The sequence below is a fragment of the Caloenas nicobarica genome, chromosome 19, assembly GCF_036013445.1.
Source record: "Caloenas nicobarica isolate bCalNic1 chromosome 19, bCalNic1.hap1, whole genome shotgun sequence".
Taxonomy (NCBI): domain Eukaryota; kingdom Metazoa; phylum Chordata; class Aves; order Columbiformes; family Columbidae; genus Caloenas; species Caloenas nicobarica.
Genome location: NC_088263.1, coordinates 4,951,763 through 4,969,654, shown reverse-complemented (window position 1 = coordinate 4,969,654; position 17,892 = coordinate 4,951,763). Strand labels below are relative to the sequence as shown.

General features: G+C 44.3%; 1 protein-coding gene across 1 annotated transcript in view; it reads left to right on the top strand.

Moving 5' to 3' along the window:
• The window catches only part of BRINP1 (BMP/retinoic acid inducible neural specific 1), an 81,805-nt gene extending 64,346 nt beyond the window's left edge, over window positions 1-17,459 (top strand). Inside the window, exons 6-8 of the mRNA XM_065648627.1 lie at window positions 5,100-5,336; window positions 10,299-10,521; window positions 16,277-17,459. Of these exons, the coding sequence (XP_065504699.1) occupies window positions 5,100-5,336; window positions 10,299-10,521; window positions 16,277-17,417 (1,601 nt within the window). The 3' untranslated portion in view covers window positions 17,418-17,459. The remainder of the gene's footprint in view (window positions 1-5,099; window positions 5,337-10,298; window positions 10,522-16,276) is intronic.
• Window positions 17,460-17,892: the final 433 nt, after the last annotated feature.

Here is a 17,892-nt window from a genome sequence, read left to right as displayed (position 1 = left end):
GTAGGTAAATCAATAGATCTCTATTGGCTATCTGATCCTGCAAAAGAAGAGAAAAAGCAAGATGCCCAAGAGCGGGAAGGAGGTGGAGGAAGAGGGAAAATTAAGGAGACAAAGGGGATGTAAGGTGGACGAGGCTGTGATTTCTGGTGGGAGCAGACAGGACCTCAGGGGTCAACCACACGTGAGTTTCATGGAGCTTCATGGCACAACCCAGTGCAGAGAGAGGCCAGACCCGAGCCAAGGGAGATGCAAGGGAAGGGAGGAAGGCAAGAGCTCTTCCTCATAGAACAAAGCGACCTTTAAAGCTACACCTGAGTGTTTTCTGCCTAATCTGGAGTGTGGTTCTTGGGATAATTACCCAGGATTGTTCCTCTGCTCTGAGAGGCCTCATTAGGAATTAGTCACAGGGCTTCAGGTAATGGATCGTGACCGAGTCTCTTCTGATCTGATTAGCAACCGAGCATGAGCTGCTGACAGAAATCCATGTTACCGCCTTCCTGTCAGTCTGTCCGGGGCCGGCTCAATAAAAGAGCAGCATCTTCGTGACAGGGAGAATTTCTGCTTCTGAACTCGCCCGCTGGCGCCCAGCCCTGAGAGTCACGGTTTCCAAGACGTGTCCTTTAGGCGATGCAATGGCTGGAGCCAGAGATAAGCTACCGTCATGGCTGCATGTAGGGTTTGGGAAGGTCAGCCAGCCTGGAGATACAACCTGGATGCACGCACAGTGCAGGGTGTCTGGTTCTGCACCTGTGGGTACATGGGCAGAAAAACATCACTGATTTATAAACCAGTATCCACGTGGACCCAGCATGGGAAGTAGTGGAGTCAGCATCCCTGGAGGGGTTTAAAACACACGTAGACGAGGTTCTTAGGAACGTGGTTTAGTGCTAGAATTAGGTTATGGCTGGACTTGATGATCTTAAGGGTCTCTTCCAACCGAAATGATTCTACGATTCTATGCACGTACATCTGTGTCAGATGCCTGCACTGGGGTATAGATACAGGTACACTTATCCCAGTCGCTCAGAAGGTTTCCCTTTTTCCTAGCGCTACCTGGGGCAGGTTCCCTGGCCTGTGCATGGGGGACAGCTGTGTCCCCTTACGGTACTGGGGGGATCCTGTTGTGGGCCAGGATGTCACAGGTGGCTGCACTCATTGGTACTTTGTGTCCTCCTGTCCCTGCCACCCGCACGAAGCCATCACTTCACCTGCCTCCACCTCCAGTGAGGCTGGTGCACAAGCTGCCTGGAAAAGGACAAAACCAGAGCATGGAAGGGGAAGATGCTAACAGCCCTCCAGGCTAAAATTTGAGTAAAAAAAGGCAAAATTTTGAAAAGTTTCAGGAAATTAAAATTCCAGAGAAATATCCTCTTGGACAGTGTGACAGTATATATCAATATTGCAACATGGCACTATTCCAATAAGGTAAAATCTTCCTGTGCTATTCTAAACATTGTGATATTAAACAAGAAATATTGCATCTTAGGTAGCTTGTTATGACAAATATGGCAAAAGAACATTAAAATTTACATTACAATTAATATTAAAGTATTTGCCAAGATGGACAGAGCACTAATGACAACACAAAACATTTCAGCTTTTCAGTGAAACAAAATGAGGAAGTATGAAAAATACATTTAGACCTTTCCCTGTCAAAAGAGCTTTTGGAGTCAACATGCTCTCACAAAATGCTTCAATGAAACTGCATTTTCAACAGAGAACTCTTCTGTGGAAAATGTTTCAAATAGCTCTAATTTAGCGCTGGGGAAATTTACCTCTTTTAATGCAGGAAGCTTTTTATATACAGTCCAAAGCCAATCATGTCTCTCTAATAGTTTTTCTAGGTGAATTAAGGACACGCTCCCTTGTCAGACACTTCATATTCTGCCTGTATTTATCTAAGACAAACCCATACCAAATCTATGCTGCTCTTAATGTTTAAAGAGGAAATGTGTGCTTTACAGAGTAGCAGAATTCCTCTTTCCAATCAATAAGTTACCTTCAAAACGAAGCTATTCTTGTTAACGCTCCTCACCAGCAAACTTCTCGGTGTATTATCAGGTACTGAGGCTGCTGTGGAGCATGAATTCATTCCTTGCACATGCTGGCTTGAATTGAGGTGTTCAGCCCATGAAAATGGTCCAGTATCTCAGTCTTAGGATAAATGTGGGGTTATTTATAGAAATATATATGTCAAGTGAAGGCAGGCATGGGTGTATTTCAGTAGCCTTAAAACTGATTTATTCCACAAGGAAATTCCTGGCCTGAAGATCTTGGCGTCATGTGTAATTCCTACAGTATGTTTGCAGTTATGAAGTTAGGGCTTTGTATTTGGTATATGCACACTTGTGTCGTGATGAGTAGCTGGATTTGTGTGTTCCTGGTCTAAGCACATATTTGAATATGTGATGTTTGTGAAATGCTACAATTAACTGCATGGATTCCAGCAGAACTGCTTACCTGATTAAAGATAAGTGTTTAAGTGTTTTGTTGAATTGGTGCTAAGTGTACAGGGGCTCTGATTACCTCTTAAACATGAGATAATTTCTTACAAGAGAAGGTTATCCTGGAAATGTCTTTTTTAGAAACCATGAGTTTTATGGACAAAAATCAAGTATTCAGAGGAGGCACTCTGCAGTGTAGGATGGGACCACGTTATATTTTGGAGATGGCAGGGTATTGATGTTTCTGCACATGCTGAGACACACAACAGATGTCCCTTGCAATGGGAAGTGTTTTCCCTGAAACTTTAGTTGCTTTTTTCTTTTTTTACCCCTCTCCCCTCCAGAAAAAAGATCTCAAAGCTAGTGTTATTTGTAGCTGGTACCAGGCAGCATCTCAGTGCTGTTATCAGAGTATAAAATCCAAAGAGAAAACATGGTGAGCTGAGGAGCCTATGGGTATTTGGGCCTCATATTCAAAGGTTGGAGGAGCAACCAGGGCAGGTTGCTCCTCCATGAAGCAAAGAGTGGAAAGATTTGTTCATGGGACATGGACCATGAATAAACAGTCAATGCACATGAAGAAGCTCAGCTCCCCTGTCCTGCGAGCTTGCAAAGTCAGCGAGTCCAGCAGCCTTCCAGCTCTCCAAGCCCCTTTTACAGATCTCAATAGCATTCTCTAGTAGCACTGCACTTTCTTTCCATCATGAAGGAAAGTTTTAGAACCTGGCAGATGGCACTATCCCTCACATCACTGTGAAGGCTTGAAAAGGAACCATTCCTCTGTGGTGGTTGCTTCGGATAAATCCCTAGAAGGCACTGAACTTCAGGCCTTGACAATAAGAAGAAAGCTGAGCTGCTTATTGAGAAACATCTCAGAAATGACCATAAGGACCTCAAAACGTTGATCCCCATTAGACCGGTTTCGAGGTGTTCCTAGGGATGCTGCAGACTGTGGTCAGCTCTTTGCGTGTCCCCTCCCTTCCCTGCAACAGCGCTGCAGAAAAGGCAGCAGGATCTACGCAGACACGGTGCCTCCAAGTGCCAGGCTCGAAATCCTTCCTTGTGCAAGTGTCACACGTCTTCTCCAGCTGAAGGCTGCTCTGTGTTCATCCTGCCTGGCGGCTGCCACCGCTCCACGCTCGACGCCAATGCGGTCAGACACAGGGGCAGCTCGCTGCCACCAGCCGTGGTGCTCTCAGAAACCCTGCCCTGGCCACGGGGGAGAGGAGACAGAGGTCCCTGTGCCTTCAACACCCTCCACAACCCCCCCAGACTTGGTCTTCATTGGGACCTTGTCAAGGCTGAGGTGTCTCTGTGGAATCAAAAGCGAAAGGGTAATGGGGGTCCCAGGGGTGCTGCCTGATGCTTTTCTCTTGCCTGAGGTGAACATGACCCATCACAGAGATGGGGCTGAACTCCTGAAAGGAGTCGCAGCCCTTCCCGCCCTTCCCACACACTCTCATCCTCTGAATTATTGCCTTATTTTCCTTCCACTCCAATGAGCTGTCAGCCACGGATACCGTAATTCAGCACAATAGAAACACAAACAGATGGGTAATTGACCCACGTGCCTTCATTACGCCGGAGTTCAGCACTGCTGTTCGAGCCATAAACTCCTTTATCTGCCACTCTGAAATCCCTGGGCCTTTTACAAGGAAGGCGAAGCGGGCTGGGCTTCCTCCGAAACGCTTGCTCAGAGTTATTGTCGTCTCTGCCTTGTGCACGGCAGATGCTGACCGAGTGTGACAAGCAGGGCTTGCCAGGTAGGGGGAAACAGCTGTGAATCCTCAGGGACATCTGTAGGGAGCCTGGAGAAGGACAGGATGGAAAAACATGTGCACTGTCCACCAGGCAAACACTTTAACCGTTATCGTGTCCTCTGGTACCTGAGCAAGGGTACACACCTACCCTGCACAGATGGATGGACACACAAACACTCGCTGTGGAGGAGACATGGGGACAGATCTCCCAGGCAGTGTAAATCCTCAGAGCACCACTGAAATCACTGGCACTACATCCATTTGCACTTTTATAGGATTTGGCAAGTAGCCTTCCTAGCAGGGAGCGAGCTGAAAAGACTCAGGTACCAACTCCTGTATTTATACTGTGGGAGCTGGGCACTTAACTCTGCAAGCGTCTGCTTGTATTATTTTCCTTTCTTCTGTTTTCTTTTCTTTCTTCCTTTCTCTGTCAGTGTATAGTTTCCTTGTTTCTGTGCTACCAAACCTATTTAGTCTCTCTCAAAACAGGGCAGAACAGCATAGTGCTCATCACTTCTGAATGAGCACTTGGTTGCAAAGTATAGAAAAACCTGCACCTGGGAATAGGGGAGGCTTTGCATTCAGATGCTTTGTACTGCACTGGGATCCAGGACTGGGAAGAAAAGGGTTCACTGGGCATTGGGGAGGGGGACATTACTTGTCACCCTTCCCTCATAGAGCAGACAGGCTCTGCTCTTGGGTAACTCACTGCTTGCACAATTTGTACCTCACCTTCCTTATGACAGCTCCGAGAGAAATATCCCAACAGCTTTTAATTCCTCAGCATCACTTTCCCAAGCTGTTAATGAAACAGGTTTTGAAAAGAAGAACAGATACCTGAAATGACTTTTTTTTTTTTTTTTCTTCCCATCCTTGTGTCTTGTTTCTATGCCAGGTCTCCAGATCATCTTCCCTCAATATTTACAAGAGAAGTTTGTCCAGTCTGCCTTGAGTTACATCATGTGCAATGGCGAGGGCGAGTACATCTGCCGGAACAGCCAGTGCAGCTGCCAGTGCGCGGAGGAGTTCCCGCAGTGCAACTGCCCCATCACCGACATCCAGATCATGGAGTACACGCTGGCAAACATGGCCAAGACCTGGACAGAAGCCTATAAAGATCTGGAGAATTCAGGTAACTGAGCAAAATGCGTTTTCCAACTGATTTATTTCAAACAAAACGCGTCAGGTTATACTAGTTAATACTCCTTTCTTCCCTTAACATAATGTTCCAGTTGGGATAAAAATAGAGGATGTTGAACCCAAAAACATGATCTTAGTCTTGAGGGATTGCCTTTTTAATCTATACACGTACAGACAAAACCACACACCACACGTAATTGTATGTATAAGGGGATATTTTCCATGGAACAGTTTGTTTGATTAAAAATCTGTTTTTTCATACTAAACCCGCTTAGAACCTCTCTTTAATAGTTCTACAGAGAAACTTCCACAATATGAATGATGCAGAAATTGCTTTTCAGATTTGCATGAATGATTTATTCTGCTTTGGTGAAAGGCAATTCACGGAGAGAGAGCACAGGCCAGATGACACCTCATTTGAGACAGAGAGAAGGGAAAATGACTTCTCTCTCCTACAGCACCGGTGTCTGCCGGTGTGAACATTTCTCTCTTCACTTTCTCCCAGTGTGACGCTGGAGGTGTCAGTGGAGTTTGTTCCACATTGATGCTGGTAACCCATAGTAGGTTTGCAACATCACTCTCAAGGGCTCGAGGTAGGAAAGAGAGCAATATTATCAGTGCAATTACATCCTTTCCTTTAGCAAGTGGGAGCTAAGCAGAAATTAATCACGAATTTCATCACGAACTTCTTACCCCTGTGTTGCCTCTCATTTCTCAGTGTTAGCCAGTTACCTTCCAATACATTTTCTTTAATGATTATTGTCACAACTGTCCAGGTCTCCATGTTAGGAAATAAAACTATGAGGAAAGGACCATCTAGCTCTATTCAAGGCATTGAAGAATTCTTCTTCAGAAGTCTTCCCAGCAACAATTTCTTTCTTGATGTTGAAGGTCACCTTAATCCCCTTAATGGTTGAAATGAAGCAGCTTATGATCTTTCCTCTATGAGCTATTGAGAACTGCTTTATACTTCAAAATGTGGACCCTACTGATGTCTCTGCTCTTGCACAGATTTTCATGTCCAGCTCACACTGTCAACTTGATGCTCAGATGAGTGAAGTCAGAGCAGTAGTTAATGGCCCAACACCGATGACCACCTTGAGAAGAGCTCTCCATAGACTATGGGGAGTCACCAGGCTGGGCCAGTTCCAGAAGTGGGTAACTAGCTGAAGAAGTCCATGAGTTTCTACAGATTCATGGATGGGGTGGGTACACCAAGGCAAACCTGAAATGTGGATTTTGGAAGCTTCTACTAGCTCAGTACCACACTAATTGGGAATACTGGCAGTGCCTGGCAGCACAGCTCTGCTGCTAGTTAAGTGTTACTAGTTGCTAGTTCTCGCACAGGACCTTCACCCAAGATGCTCAAGAGCCACATATTGGCCACCACTCATCAAACCCCTTTACATTCCCAGGGAATCTCACCCAGACACTTAGAAAGCAAGAGCCCTATGGAAAAAGAGAAATTACAGTCTCAGAGTGATTGTTTTACTGTTACATTCTGTACTTGTTGCACTTGATCTAAGCAAAGACTGTGATAGATAATGATATTCAGTCTCCCTTCCCTTGAAATTTCAACGAGGGAAGGTGTTTTTCATTTGCCACGTTAAAGTGACACGTTACAGTGCAATTCTCTGCTGCGCTGGAGCCATATTCCACCCAGGGCTGGAGGCTTTTCGGGGCTGGATGGAGTGATTATCTTTATGTTTAAAGCTGCTGCATCTCATTCATCACTTTGTTGCACCATGCGTGAATTTATTCTTTGAGATGAAAGTTGCTATCAGAAAAGAATGTAATATTAGTAATTTGCTCCTTTGTTTTAATAAATATTCCCAATGACTAGAGGATTTTCTTCATAATGAACAGCAGAAACAAAATCTCTAATGGCATCTGAAGGTTTTTCCAATAAAGTGGGCTGAAAGGCACGTGAGTGCTCTGAAAGCAAATACCATTTGCACAGGAGGCTGCTGACAGCCTAAAAGATCTATATTCTGTTTCTGATCTGCGTTGGATTCCTATGTCAATTTTGGGAAAATCGTGCAGGGCAAATGAAGAGCTGGTGTGATTTGGGATGGCAGCTTCAAAGTCAAGGAGGCTGCAGTGAACTGATGCTGCTTTGAATCAGCTCAGGAGTCCTTAGTCCATTGCTCATGTGTAAACTGGGGGAAAATAATGCTTATTTTTTTTTTAAACTAGAAAGACAAGCACTGAAAAAAAATGAAAGTTTCATTTTTGAAAGAGGCGTTTGAAGTGGCCATTTTGCTGTGGTGCCACCTGTGATGCTGAGTCATTGCCAGGGCACTGGGTGACTCTGCAAAAATAGGGAGCCCCGCTGCATTATGGGAGATGTAGTCCTGGCCACCAGCAACATTTTCTGTGCAGGGAAATAAAACACAACTAAATGCAATCAGCCTTATTAACTGGAAATTCTCAGGGTTCAGAACGAGCTATTCCCAGAAAGGTACAACGCTTAGCACAATGCAGCCATAGTCTTGGTTGGGGCTTCCAGGGATCGTTAAAACTAAAACACAAATAAATAGTGAAAAAGCTATTCTTTTTGGAAAGTATTTTATTTTTTTTCGCCTCCTACCCCCATTTTTTTATAACAACCCCACCCAGCTTTTCTTTTGCTCATTTGTTTTCCCCTCAGTGTTGCACTGCAGTATCAAAATGTGCGCACTGCACTGAAATTTCTCCCTTTGCCCGTCTCTATGAAAAATGTAGCACATTCATCATCAGAGGGAAAAGAGCTTGGTCTTGTGCACAAACAGGCTTTTGAGGAAATTGATTTATAAGGGGTGGGAAGCAAATGCAAGGCTTTTACTGCTGAAAGGTACCAGGAGTAATCAGCATGGTCAACAGAAGCAATTATACATGATGATAGTTTCAGAGGACCACTGAACAGAAGAGAATCATTTTTGGGGAGGAGAAGGGCACTGAAAGCAGCATTACAAACAGAGTGAAAACCTGAGAGACGATTAAAAAAAAAACCAACAAACCTCTCAGTTATCTTTGTGGAAGAAAGGAGACAAGCAGATGTCCCATGGATCTTCATAGTGCAATGATGATAATTATTTTTATTAGGTGCTCTGTTTCACCATGTGATGAGTAGGACATGAACATCCATTTACCATCTATATAATGATGGTACTGACTAATGCATAGATATTCTTTGTTAGGCAGTTAAGCATGAACCGTAAGTTACTGAATAAAAGGAAATCTGTTATGCAAATATATGTAAGATTTGGAGAATAGGTTGTAAATTATCTGGTCTGATTTTCTCCAATAACTCTATGGATTATTTCTCTTTTTTTTGAAAATATGTCAGCCTTTACAAGCTTTCATTTTTTTTGCTATTGTCCTCTTTTCTTTCTGACAATGGGATGAAGGATTTTTTTTAAAAAAAGGATTAGGAAAAGAAGAAAAATAATGTCGAAATCTTACAAAAAGAGATGGCTGCATTTCTTGCTGGACACTTTGTGGGGGTTATGGAAGGGCTCTAGTCCACCTCCCTCTAGAAGGACGACTCCCACCAGCACTACCCTGTTTCCCCAAAAATAAACCCTACCCCAAAAATAAGCCCTAGCATGATTTTTCAGTATTTTTAAGGATACTTGAAATAAAAGCCCTACTCTAAAAATATGCCCTAGTTACAGCTCATAAAAAAGTCAATTTAAATAGTGTCCAGGCAGCAATACATGTAAAAAAGTAAGCATCTTTTGGAGCAGAAATTAATACTGACCCTGTCTTCTTTTCAGGGAAACAGGGTAGGTCGAGTCCGCCTTGGTTTTGTTTAGTGGAGTCTAAAATGAGAGATTCTTCTACATCTCTGGGCAGCACGTTCCAGTGCTGCATTACCTCCAAGTGAAGAAGTTTTTCAAGAAATCATTTGAACTTCTTAAGGCTGCAAACTGTCCATTACTTCTTGTTACATCATCAGTGTCTAATAGGAAGAGTTTCTCTCCTTTGTATTTGGAAGTACCTTTTAAGCAGTTGTAGGCTGTAATTACCTTGCCCCTTGGCCTCTTCTTCACCACATTAAACAAATACAGCTCCCTCCATTTGACCTCATAGGACTTGGCCCTCGACCATCTTGGTAGCCCTTCAGCTGTGCCCTCCCCCACAAAAAAACAGGTTATTTTGCACTGAGAAAGTTGGAACCATCTACTTTTTCCATACGAGGATGCCCCAGTCTGGTCATCAGAGTCTAAACAAACTACTGCTCAGTTGGGAAGAAAGGGGTGGTCAGAAACAGAATCAGATTTTCTGGTTTGTGATGAAAAAAACTCAAAAAAGCCCTACATAATGGTGTCTTTCATTATCAAACGAAATCAAATGGAAATAAAGTGATCACAAAACAACATTCAACAACGTATTTTTGGATCAATTAGAGTTTTTCCTTTGGCTAAAATTGACACATTTTGTTCTGACTTTAGCCCTGCAAACTATTTTATTTTAATTTCATTGTTACATAAAGCAACTCATTTAACTTCAAATGAAGTTAAACGAGGAAAAAAAGAATCAGAATGCTCTTGTTAAAAAATGAGAAAGCAGGACATTTTAACACAATTCAAACCCTTCCTCTGGGGATTTTTTAAAGCTTTTTTCTCTCTTTTTTTGTGTGGTTGTTTTTTGTTGGGTGTTTTTTTTTTTTTTTTTTGACAGCACACACAGCCCAAGTGACTTGACTTCAACAACAAACGTCATTTTAGGAGCAGCTGAACAACAATTTAAATGAGAACGCTTTAACTGACAATGATTACAACTCCCTGCTTTTCGTTCATAACCCCTAGACTATAATCCCATCCTCCAGGGAATTCAGTGCGTTGCTGGACATTCCCTTCCTTCAGCAGAGCGCTGATGGCCTCGTGCATCACGGCTGGTTCTCCATCCTAATAAAAAGCTTTGTAACTTCGTTATACTCTGTATTTCTCCACAATTTTGTATCTTCCAGATGAGTTTAAATCCTTCATGAAAAGGCTACCTAGCAACCACTTCCTGACCATCGGGAGCATCCACCAGCACTGGGGGAACGACTGGGACCTGCAGACCCGCTACAAGCTGCTGCAGAGCAACCTGGAAGCCCAGCGCCAGAAGATCCAGCGCACTGCCCGCAAACTCTTTGGCCTCAGTGTCCGGTGTCGGCACAATCCCAACCACCAGCTGCCTAGAGAAAGGTACCTTCATCCTTCATGGGGGTGGGAGTGGTGTGATGGGTGATTTAGCTGAGCGTGGGGTCGGACCTGAACCACGACAGCCGGAGCGTTTGGATATAAGATGTGCTGACATGGAGGTCTGGGGGAAAATTAGTCTGAGAGTGGGTTGAAATTTCTGGAGGTGTAGGTAATTTTTATCACATAGAAGTGTATTCACATCCCTTCTGTGTGGTCTCACCCACCCAGGCGAAGGGCACCCGCTTATTCTGTCATGTTCTCCAAGGCTGATATCACACAGCCAAGCAGACTAAGCGGCTTTCTAAACAGTCCCGCGTCACGTACCACAGCCGAGTTTTAAGCCTCCATTTGCTGTTAAAGCAGACGTATGGAGCACAAGATGCTTCAGCCCATTTTTGAGCTGTGCTCCTCAATGAATGTCACCAAAGCGAAGCTTTAATTTCACTGGGTATAGATTACATCTCTTCTACAAAATGCAGAATGAACCCGTAAACCCGCACTGACCAGAAACCTGGCAATGTTACTAGAGATGGAGGGAGCAGATTTTCCATTACAGCTTCAGTAACTACTGATATCCAATAGTCACCTCCTGCTGGCTCCTTCCAGCCCTGACCTATGGCTGAGTTTCAGTTAGTTTTCAATCATTTTTGGAGCCTTGCATCCAAGGTTTGAATAAACATTTCTTACTGTTTCTTTCTACATTGTCCGGAGTGAAGCAACACTTAAAATCTAGGAAAAAATGAGTCCAAGTGCCTTTTCTTCCATGCTTATCTTGGAAGGGTCAGGCCAAGTTAATATTTGTATAGGATCTGGTTTTTTCACCTCCTTCCTTACCTAAATATTCAGTCTCAAGAGAAAATAAACTGATTGATTGCTGCCTCCTGTTATCATCCAGCCCCTGGCCACTAAGCACACTCAGTTTTCATTTCATCACTGTGCAGCTCAGGAAACTCCTCCAGGGCTTAACAATTCTTTAATTGCCAAGAAATCTCATGTTTCTGGACAGGACAAAGACTTCACGGACTTACTAGGGATGAGGAGAAATACTTGTTAAGTTTAAAAGCTTATGAAAAAGTCTGGAGAACTTCCTAAAATTGGCCCATTCCTGCCAATTGGCTGAGATTTTATAAACAAGCCAACTGGTGGAAGAATCACAGGCATGTCCAGGCATTATTTTGAGTTGTACCACAACAACGATGAAGTGAAGCAGCAGCAAGCAAATATCCAGCCAACCATGTTGCTGCAAAGCATTCAGAGAAATCTGTCTTTAGCGTTTCTCGTCTGTTTTTAAAAGTCAGCCACGCAGAAAGGGAGCCTCCACCCAATATTGTAAAAATCTGGGGGAAGTAGGACAAAATGGATGATGGCAGCCGGGTTTTTAGCTGACTGATGTGCTTGATTTGTTTAAGTCAACACCACCAGGCATATTATAATTTCTTTTCTTATTTGTCGTTCTGCATTTATCGCTAGGCAGGGGAGGTGCTTGGCAGGCAGATGTGTAGTGCAAGAGGGATGCATTTCACCCTTCTTTTCACAGGGCTTGGAAATACTCTGATTTTCTAATTGTTACCATACAGAACGACAGACGCTTATTAAGCATGCCAAGGGGTTTTGAAAGGATAGAAAGGTTCTATTAAGAGCAAGCCTCTCTCTCTTTAATACACATAATAGTAATCCTACTTTATATATTCAAAAGCAATGTAAAAAAGAAATAGGGTTGCTGTTGATTATCCTCAGGGAAAGGAAAAGGTGGTGTTGCCAAAAGAAGGGAAGAATAGGGATTTTTGGCAAATTAGGCTGGTCCTCCATGACCTTTTGCAATAGCTAAGAAGAATTTAAAAAATAAAATAAATACATATATGTATATTCGCTCTGCACTGCTTTTGCTTAAAAAAACCCACCTCTTTGCAGGCAAGTTTGTTGGCTTAAAAAAGAAACCACTCCTCAGCTGTTAAAGCTTCAATGTTGAATGACTACCTATAGTTGCATTTTAAAACTCTGGATGTAAAATATAAATAACATCCACTGGAGCAGGGGGGTTGATACATGTTCTGGGCTCCAGCCAAATTGTTATTAGTTAAGAATACATCTCACAGCTGCTGGGAATAAAAATAGCATTTTTTTACTTCACTGTTCCAATACAGAAAGCCCAAAAGTACCTTCACAGCAGCTAGTTCTGGTTTAAAAGTGAAAGGTGAGTTTGCAAAGCAAATCTTGTTAAGTCACTACAGTTTTTCCTGGAATTAAAAAAAAAAAAAAAAAAAAAAAATCAGTCCTGCCGGATCAGGTTTTTGACTGTGGGGTTATTTGTTTGCTTTGGTTTGGTATGGTTTGGTTTTCTAATCACCTCAGACACCATCTACAACAAAGCCGCATCTCAAGGGACACCCATCAGCCTCTTCCTCTCCCCAGACCCCATTAATTCTGAAAGATGACAAATGGGGAGGGAAGAAAATTATTCATCATCTTTCTGTATAACCTGACCTCCACTTCTCATCTGAAAGCCCAACACTGTCCTGCAAAACTATTTTTGTTTGTTTGTTTTGTCACAAGAGGTAGTTTTTAAATGGTGAACCAGCTCTGCATGATTACCTGGCTCCCAGTTTCCAGCATTGCCAGAGGAGCAACAGCAAGAAAACACAGCAAAATAAATCTCACAGCTTTGCCTGGATGACTTTTTTTTCCATTTTAGTTTGGAATGTAAGATATTAAAGTTGAGTGTAAAATTGCTTGACAGTGACCTTTGAAGACATAGTTCTCCTTTTTTTAATTTCACGTACTCTAGTACTTTATACTTTGAATGGCTAGAGGTAAAAACACGAGGCAAAATAACTTGCAATGATATTACGAGGGAAAAAGATCAACTGATTACTTCCTAATGAAAGAGAAAATAATTTAAATTAAAACCAACGGCTACTCTGCTACTGGTTTTCAGCTTTTCAACAGTGGCTCTTTTCAGCTTCCGTGTGCCCTGACATCTCTTGGTTCCATTCACATCAGCCTGAGCCATCACGGGTTTGTCTTTTCAGAAGTTACCTCCTGTCAGCTAGAGGGCTGTGCCTGGACCTGCATATATTCTTATCCTGTCCCAGTTGCAGGACAAAACGGGGTAATTTATACCACTTTTCCTCTGTCACTGTGTCACACTTCCCATTGTCAAGTTTGTAGCCGATGCCCAGCTCTGCCCTGGGTTCTGCATTTTCATTTAATTACGTCCTTTATTGCTGCCATCAGCAGAGGGTGGGTAGATGACTTTTTTCTTTTTTGTCCTATTGGTGTCTTTGCTGAATGCTAAGACATATACACACACTCCCTTCAAAAAACCCTCTTTCTCCAGATCTCCTCCCATCCTTCCTTCACAAAGTCGATCTGGCAAACAGGAAAATTATTAGTTTTGATTGCAAGATATCAGCCTAGACTCCTTTCTCATTTTGCTCTGCTGAATGTTAGTATAAGAGAAGGGCAGAAGAATATATATACTTTTTTTTTCTTCCTAAGACAGGATATGGTGATCTAACACTGTGTTTACTGCGTTCCCCACTGTACAGCCTGGCAGTCCTTGTCCTATGAACTCAGTGGCATTATCCACATGTAAAACCTGTGTAATGCATCCATCCAGCACTGCACAAATACACGTTCCTGCAACCCAGTGAATAGTGTCTGTATATTGGGGAGCTGCTTTGGTTTTAGCTTGTCCTCCACTTGCTCATCATCCCTCAGCTTCATGCTTAGATCAGTGGCCAGAGGCAAAGAAAGAAGCTTTCAAAGAGGGGTGTGGAGGTATCAAGGTGCACTCACAGCACCTTAGGGAGATTAAACCTGGAATCTGGCTACCTCGCTTAATAAATTCAAGTGCATGTGGCTGGCTTTCCAAAAAGGATCTGCAAGGCTTCAGATGGTGTAAAAAAAAAAAATAATTTGTATCGCTGAAAAAGTGAGCAAAAATTCACCTATGAGCAGAAGGCAGACTCAGTCCCCAGGGGATGGTTTTGTGAATGTTTTTTGCTGTCAGCAGTATGGTTTGCAATCATACCATGCTGTGTTGTCCCCTCCCCTCCAAAGCAGAGCTGTCCTAGGAGCCAGGAGGAGCCCAGTGCACTTTTCCAGGGACCAGAGCTGTCACCATCTCCCTCTATTTATAGAGGTCACAGCCTTGCTGCCAAGCTCCCCAGCCAACTTTGTCTTTTCCTCTAGCAGGAGAGCTCCTGTTAGCTGTGAATAGGGGAAAGAGACCCTGGCAGCTCCCTACTGCAGGAGGCATACGGAAATTGTCTCTTCCCACATCCAAGACTTCAGAATTTTCCTGCTGATGTACTTCTTTCATCACTCATTTTTATTTTCTTTCCACTCAGTTTTTTCCCCGCTTCTTTTCATTCCTGGCTGTCCTCTGTCTTTCAGTTGTTGCTATTGTTTCAGTTTTCCCTTTTCTCCATCCCTGCTCCTCCTGCCCGCTGCATTTCTCTCTCATTTTTCCTTTTACCTGCACATTTTCCCCCTCTTTCTTCCCCTACCCTTTCTGCTTCTGTTCCTTGATTATTTCTTTCCTTCCAGCACTTTCCTCTGTTTTATACTCTCATCCCTCCACTTGCTCCCTCCCCCTAATTATCTTGCTGGTCTTCGCTGCTGTATCATTTAATGCCTTCTTTGATACAGCCTACAGCTTAATGATTATTCGGAGGTCAGGCGATGCAGGTGCCATGAATTTCACTAATCCAGCTCTGAGAGCCTCTGTCCATAATCACTCCTCCCGTTCTACAGGGACGGAATCCTAATTTGTCATTAGCCAGTCCTCTCACTGCAGCGCTCCCGAGAACTTTTTTGCCCAGAGGAGACAATGAAGTATTCATTAGCTGGGGGGGAGGCGGAGGGGAGGGAGCGGGCGGCTGAACAAGGGGTTCTGCTGAAGGATGCTGAGAAAGGAGTTGCTGTGCTGAGATTTCCCAGGGCAGCGGGGAGGAGGGAGAAGGGGGCAGCAAGGCAACGTTGCGAGTGGGTTACACAAAAAGCAAACGAGAGTTACGGTGTCGTTCATAAGGATGGGGAGGCGAAGGTGCTGATAGAGCAGTTGTGGGACTGGTGGGGCTTGGGAATGGGCAAGTGCGGATGATTGTTAAAGGGAGAGGCTGTAAGAGGAGGCTAATTAGCAGCAGATTTTTTTTTAAAGGAGGAAGCGTTCTACCAGCTCTGTCTCTACACACCCTGACTTCCACCCTCTTTTGTGCTGTTATTGAGTTCTGCACCATAAGCAGAGGTTACTGCTGGCTTTGCCTCATCCCATTACAGGTCTGATTTTGGAGAGTGGGGGGAGTTACCAATGACATGGAGAGGAGTTTTCTCCTGCTCACCTAGAAGTTACGCTGACCTGCAATATCCAATAGCACTTCAACCTCTGCTGTGGTTTTATCAGCTCAATGCCCGTGGCTGAACTTCGTCACTGTGGCACTGATGGAGTTCTTGGTAGGACACTGTGCCAGTCTCAGCTCCTAAAACAGTGTGAAGAGAGCTATCTTAGCTGATCAATCCTAACTTCTACCTGTTTCTTAGAGGGCTTTTGTTCTCCACCAAAGGAGTAACAGCAGGTGAAAGATTCAGTCTCAAAATAGACTGGAATAGCTCCCAGATGCCACGGCAGGGCATCAGTGTTCTGAGAGCTCTGCCTCAGATCTATTCCTGAAAACATTGTGGCTCCAGTAAGATGCCAGCGCCAAAGACTCTGTGAGACTCTGCAATGCTAATGCTTTCTTCTTCCCACCTGCAGGACAATACAGGAATGGCTTACTCGGGTCCAGTCCCTGCTCTACTGCAACGAGAATGGGTTCTGGGGGACCTTTCTGGAAAGCCAGCGGAGCTGCGTTTGCCACGGTGGCACCAGCCTGTGCCAGCGCCCCATCCCCTGCATCATCGGGGGCAACAACAGCTGTGCCATGTGCAGCCTTGCCAACATCTCTCTCTGCGGGTCATGCAACAAGGGCTATAAGCTTTACCGGGGTCGCTGTGAGCCCCAGAACGTAGACTCGGAGCGGAGCGAGCAGTTCATCAGCTTTGAGACGGACTTGGACTTCCAGGACCTAGAGCTGAAGTACCTGCTGCAGAAAATGGACTCTCGTCTGTACGTGCACACCACGTTCATCAGCAACGAGATCCGCCTGGACACCTTCTTTGACCCCAGGTGGCGCAAACGCATGTCCCTCACCTTGAAGAGCAACAAGAACCGGATGGACTTCATCCACATGGTGATCGGGATCTCCATGCGAATCTGCCAGATGCGCAACAGCAGCCTGGACCCCATGTTCTTTGTCTATGTCAACCCCTTCAGCGGGAGTCACTCTGAGGGCTGGAACATGCCCTTTGGGGAGTACGGCTACCCGCGCTGGGAGAAAATCCGCCTCCAAAACAGCCAGTGCTACAACTGGACCCTGCTGCTGGGCAACCGGTGGAAAACCTTTTTCGAGACTGTCCACATCTACCTACGCAGCCGGACTCGGCTGCCCTCCCTGCTGCGTAATGAGACTGGCCAAGGGCCGGTGGACCTTTCTGACCCCACCAAGCGTCAGTTCTACATCAAGATCTCAGATGTGCAGGTGTACGGCTACAGCCTGCGTTTTAACGCCGACCTACTGCGCAGTGCTGTGCAGCAGGTCAACCAGTCCTACACGCAAGGCGGGCAGTTCTATTCTTCCTCCTCCGTCATGCTCTTGCTGCTGGATATTCGGGACCGAATCAATAGACTGGCACCTCCTGTGGCCCCTGGGAAGCCCCAGCTGGATCTGTTCTCTTGTATGCTCAAGCATCGCCTGAAGCTCACCAACAGCGAGATCATCCGTGTCAACCACGCTCTAGACCTGTACAACACCGAGATCCTCAAACAGTCAGACCAGATGACAGCTAAACTCTGCTAACCCGGACTTTTCACTGGACATGTTGGTGATTGATCCTTTTGCTGTAAAAAAAGAAATAATAATAAAAGAGGAAAAAAAAAATAACAAAAAAAGTAAAAAGAAAGTGGGGGGAAAGTTATAAGGGGGAAACCAAGATTTGTAAAATGTAATTAATATACAAAAGAAAAAAACAAGAGGAAATTCTTCATTTGTTGAAAACTAAACCCGTTCTAGCAGCTGTATAAAACTGTCAGGCATGTTTGTTATTTCCATAATCCATCATAAAAGGGTGACACTTTACTCTCTCTTGACCTTGGGGGTCTTGCTTGCTAGTCCTTGGGGGCAGCAGAGTAAATAAAGGGAGGAGCAGAGAGAGGGACAAACTTCTGTAATGAACTGTAAAGTTTTCTGCTATGCAGGTGCCAAGACAAAGAGACCAAAAAAAAAAAAAAAAAAAAAAAATCAAAACAAACAAGAGTTATATGTAAATGTAAAA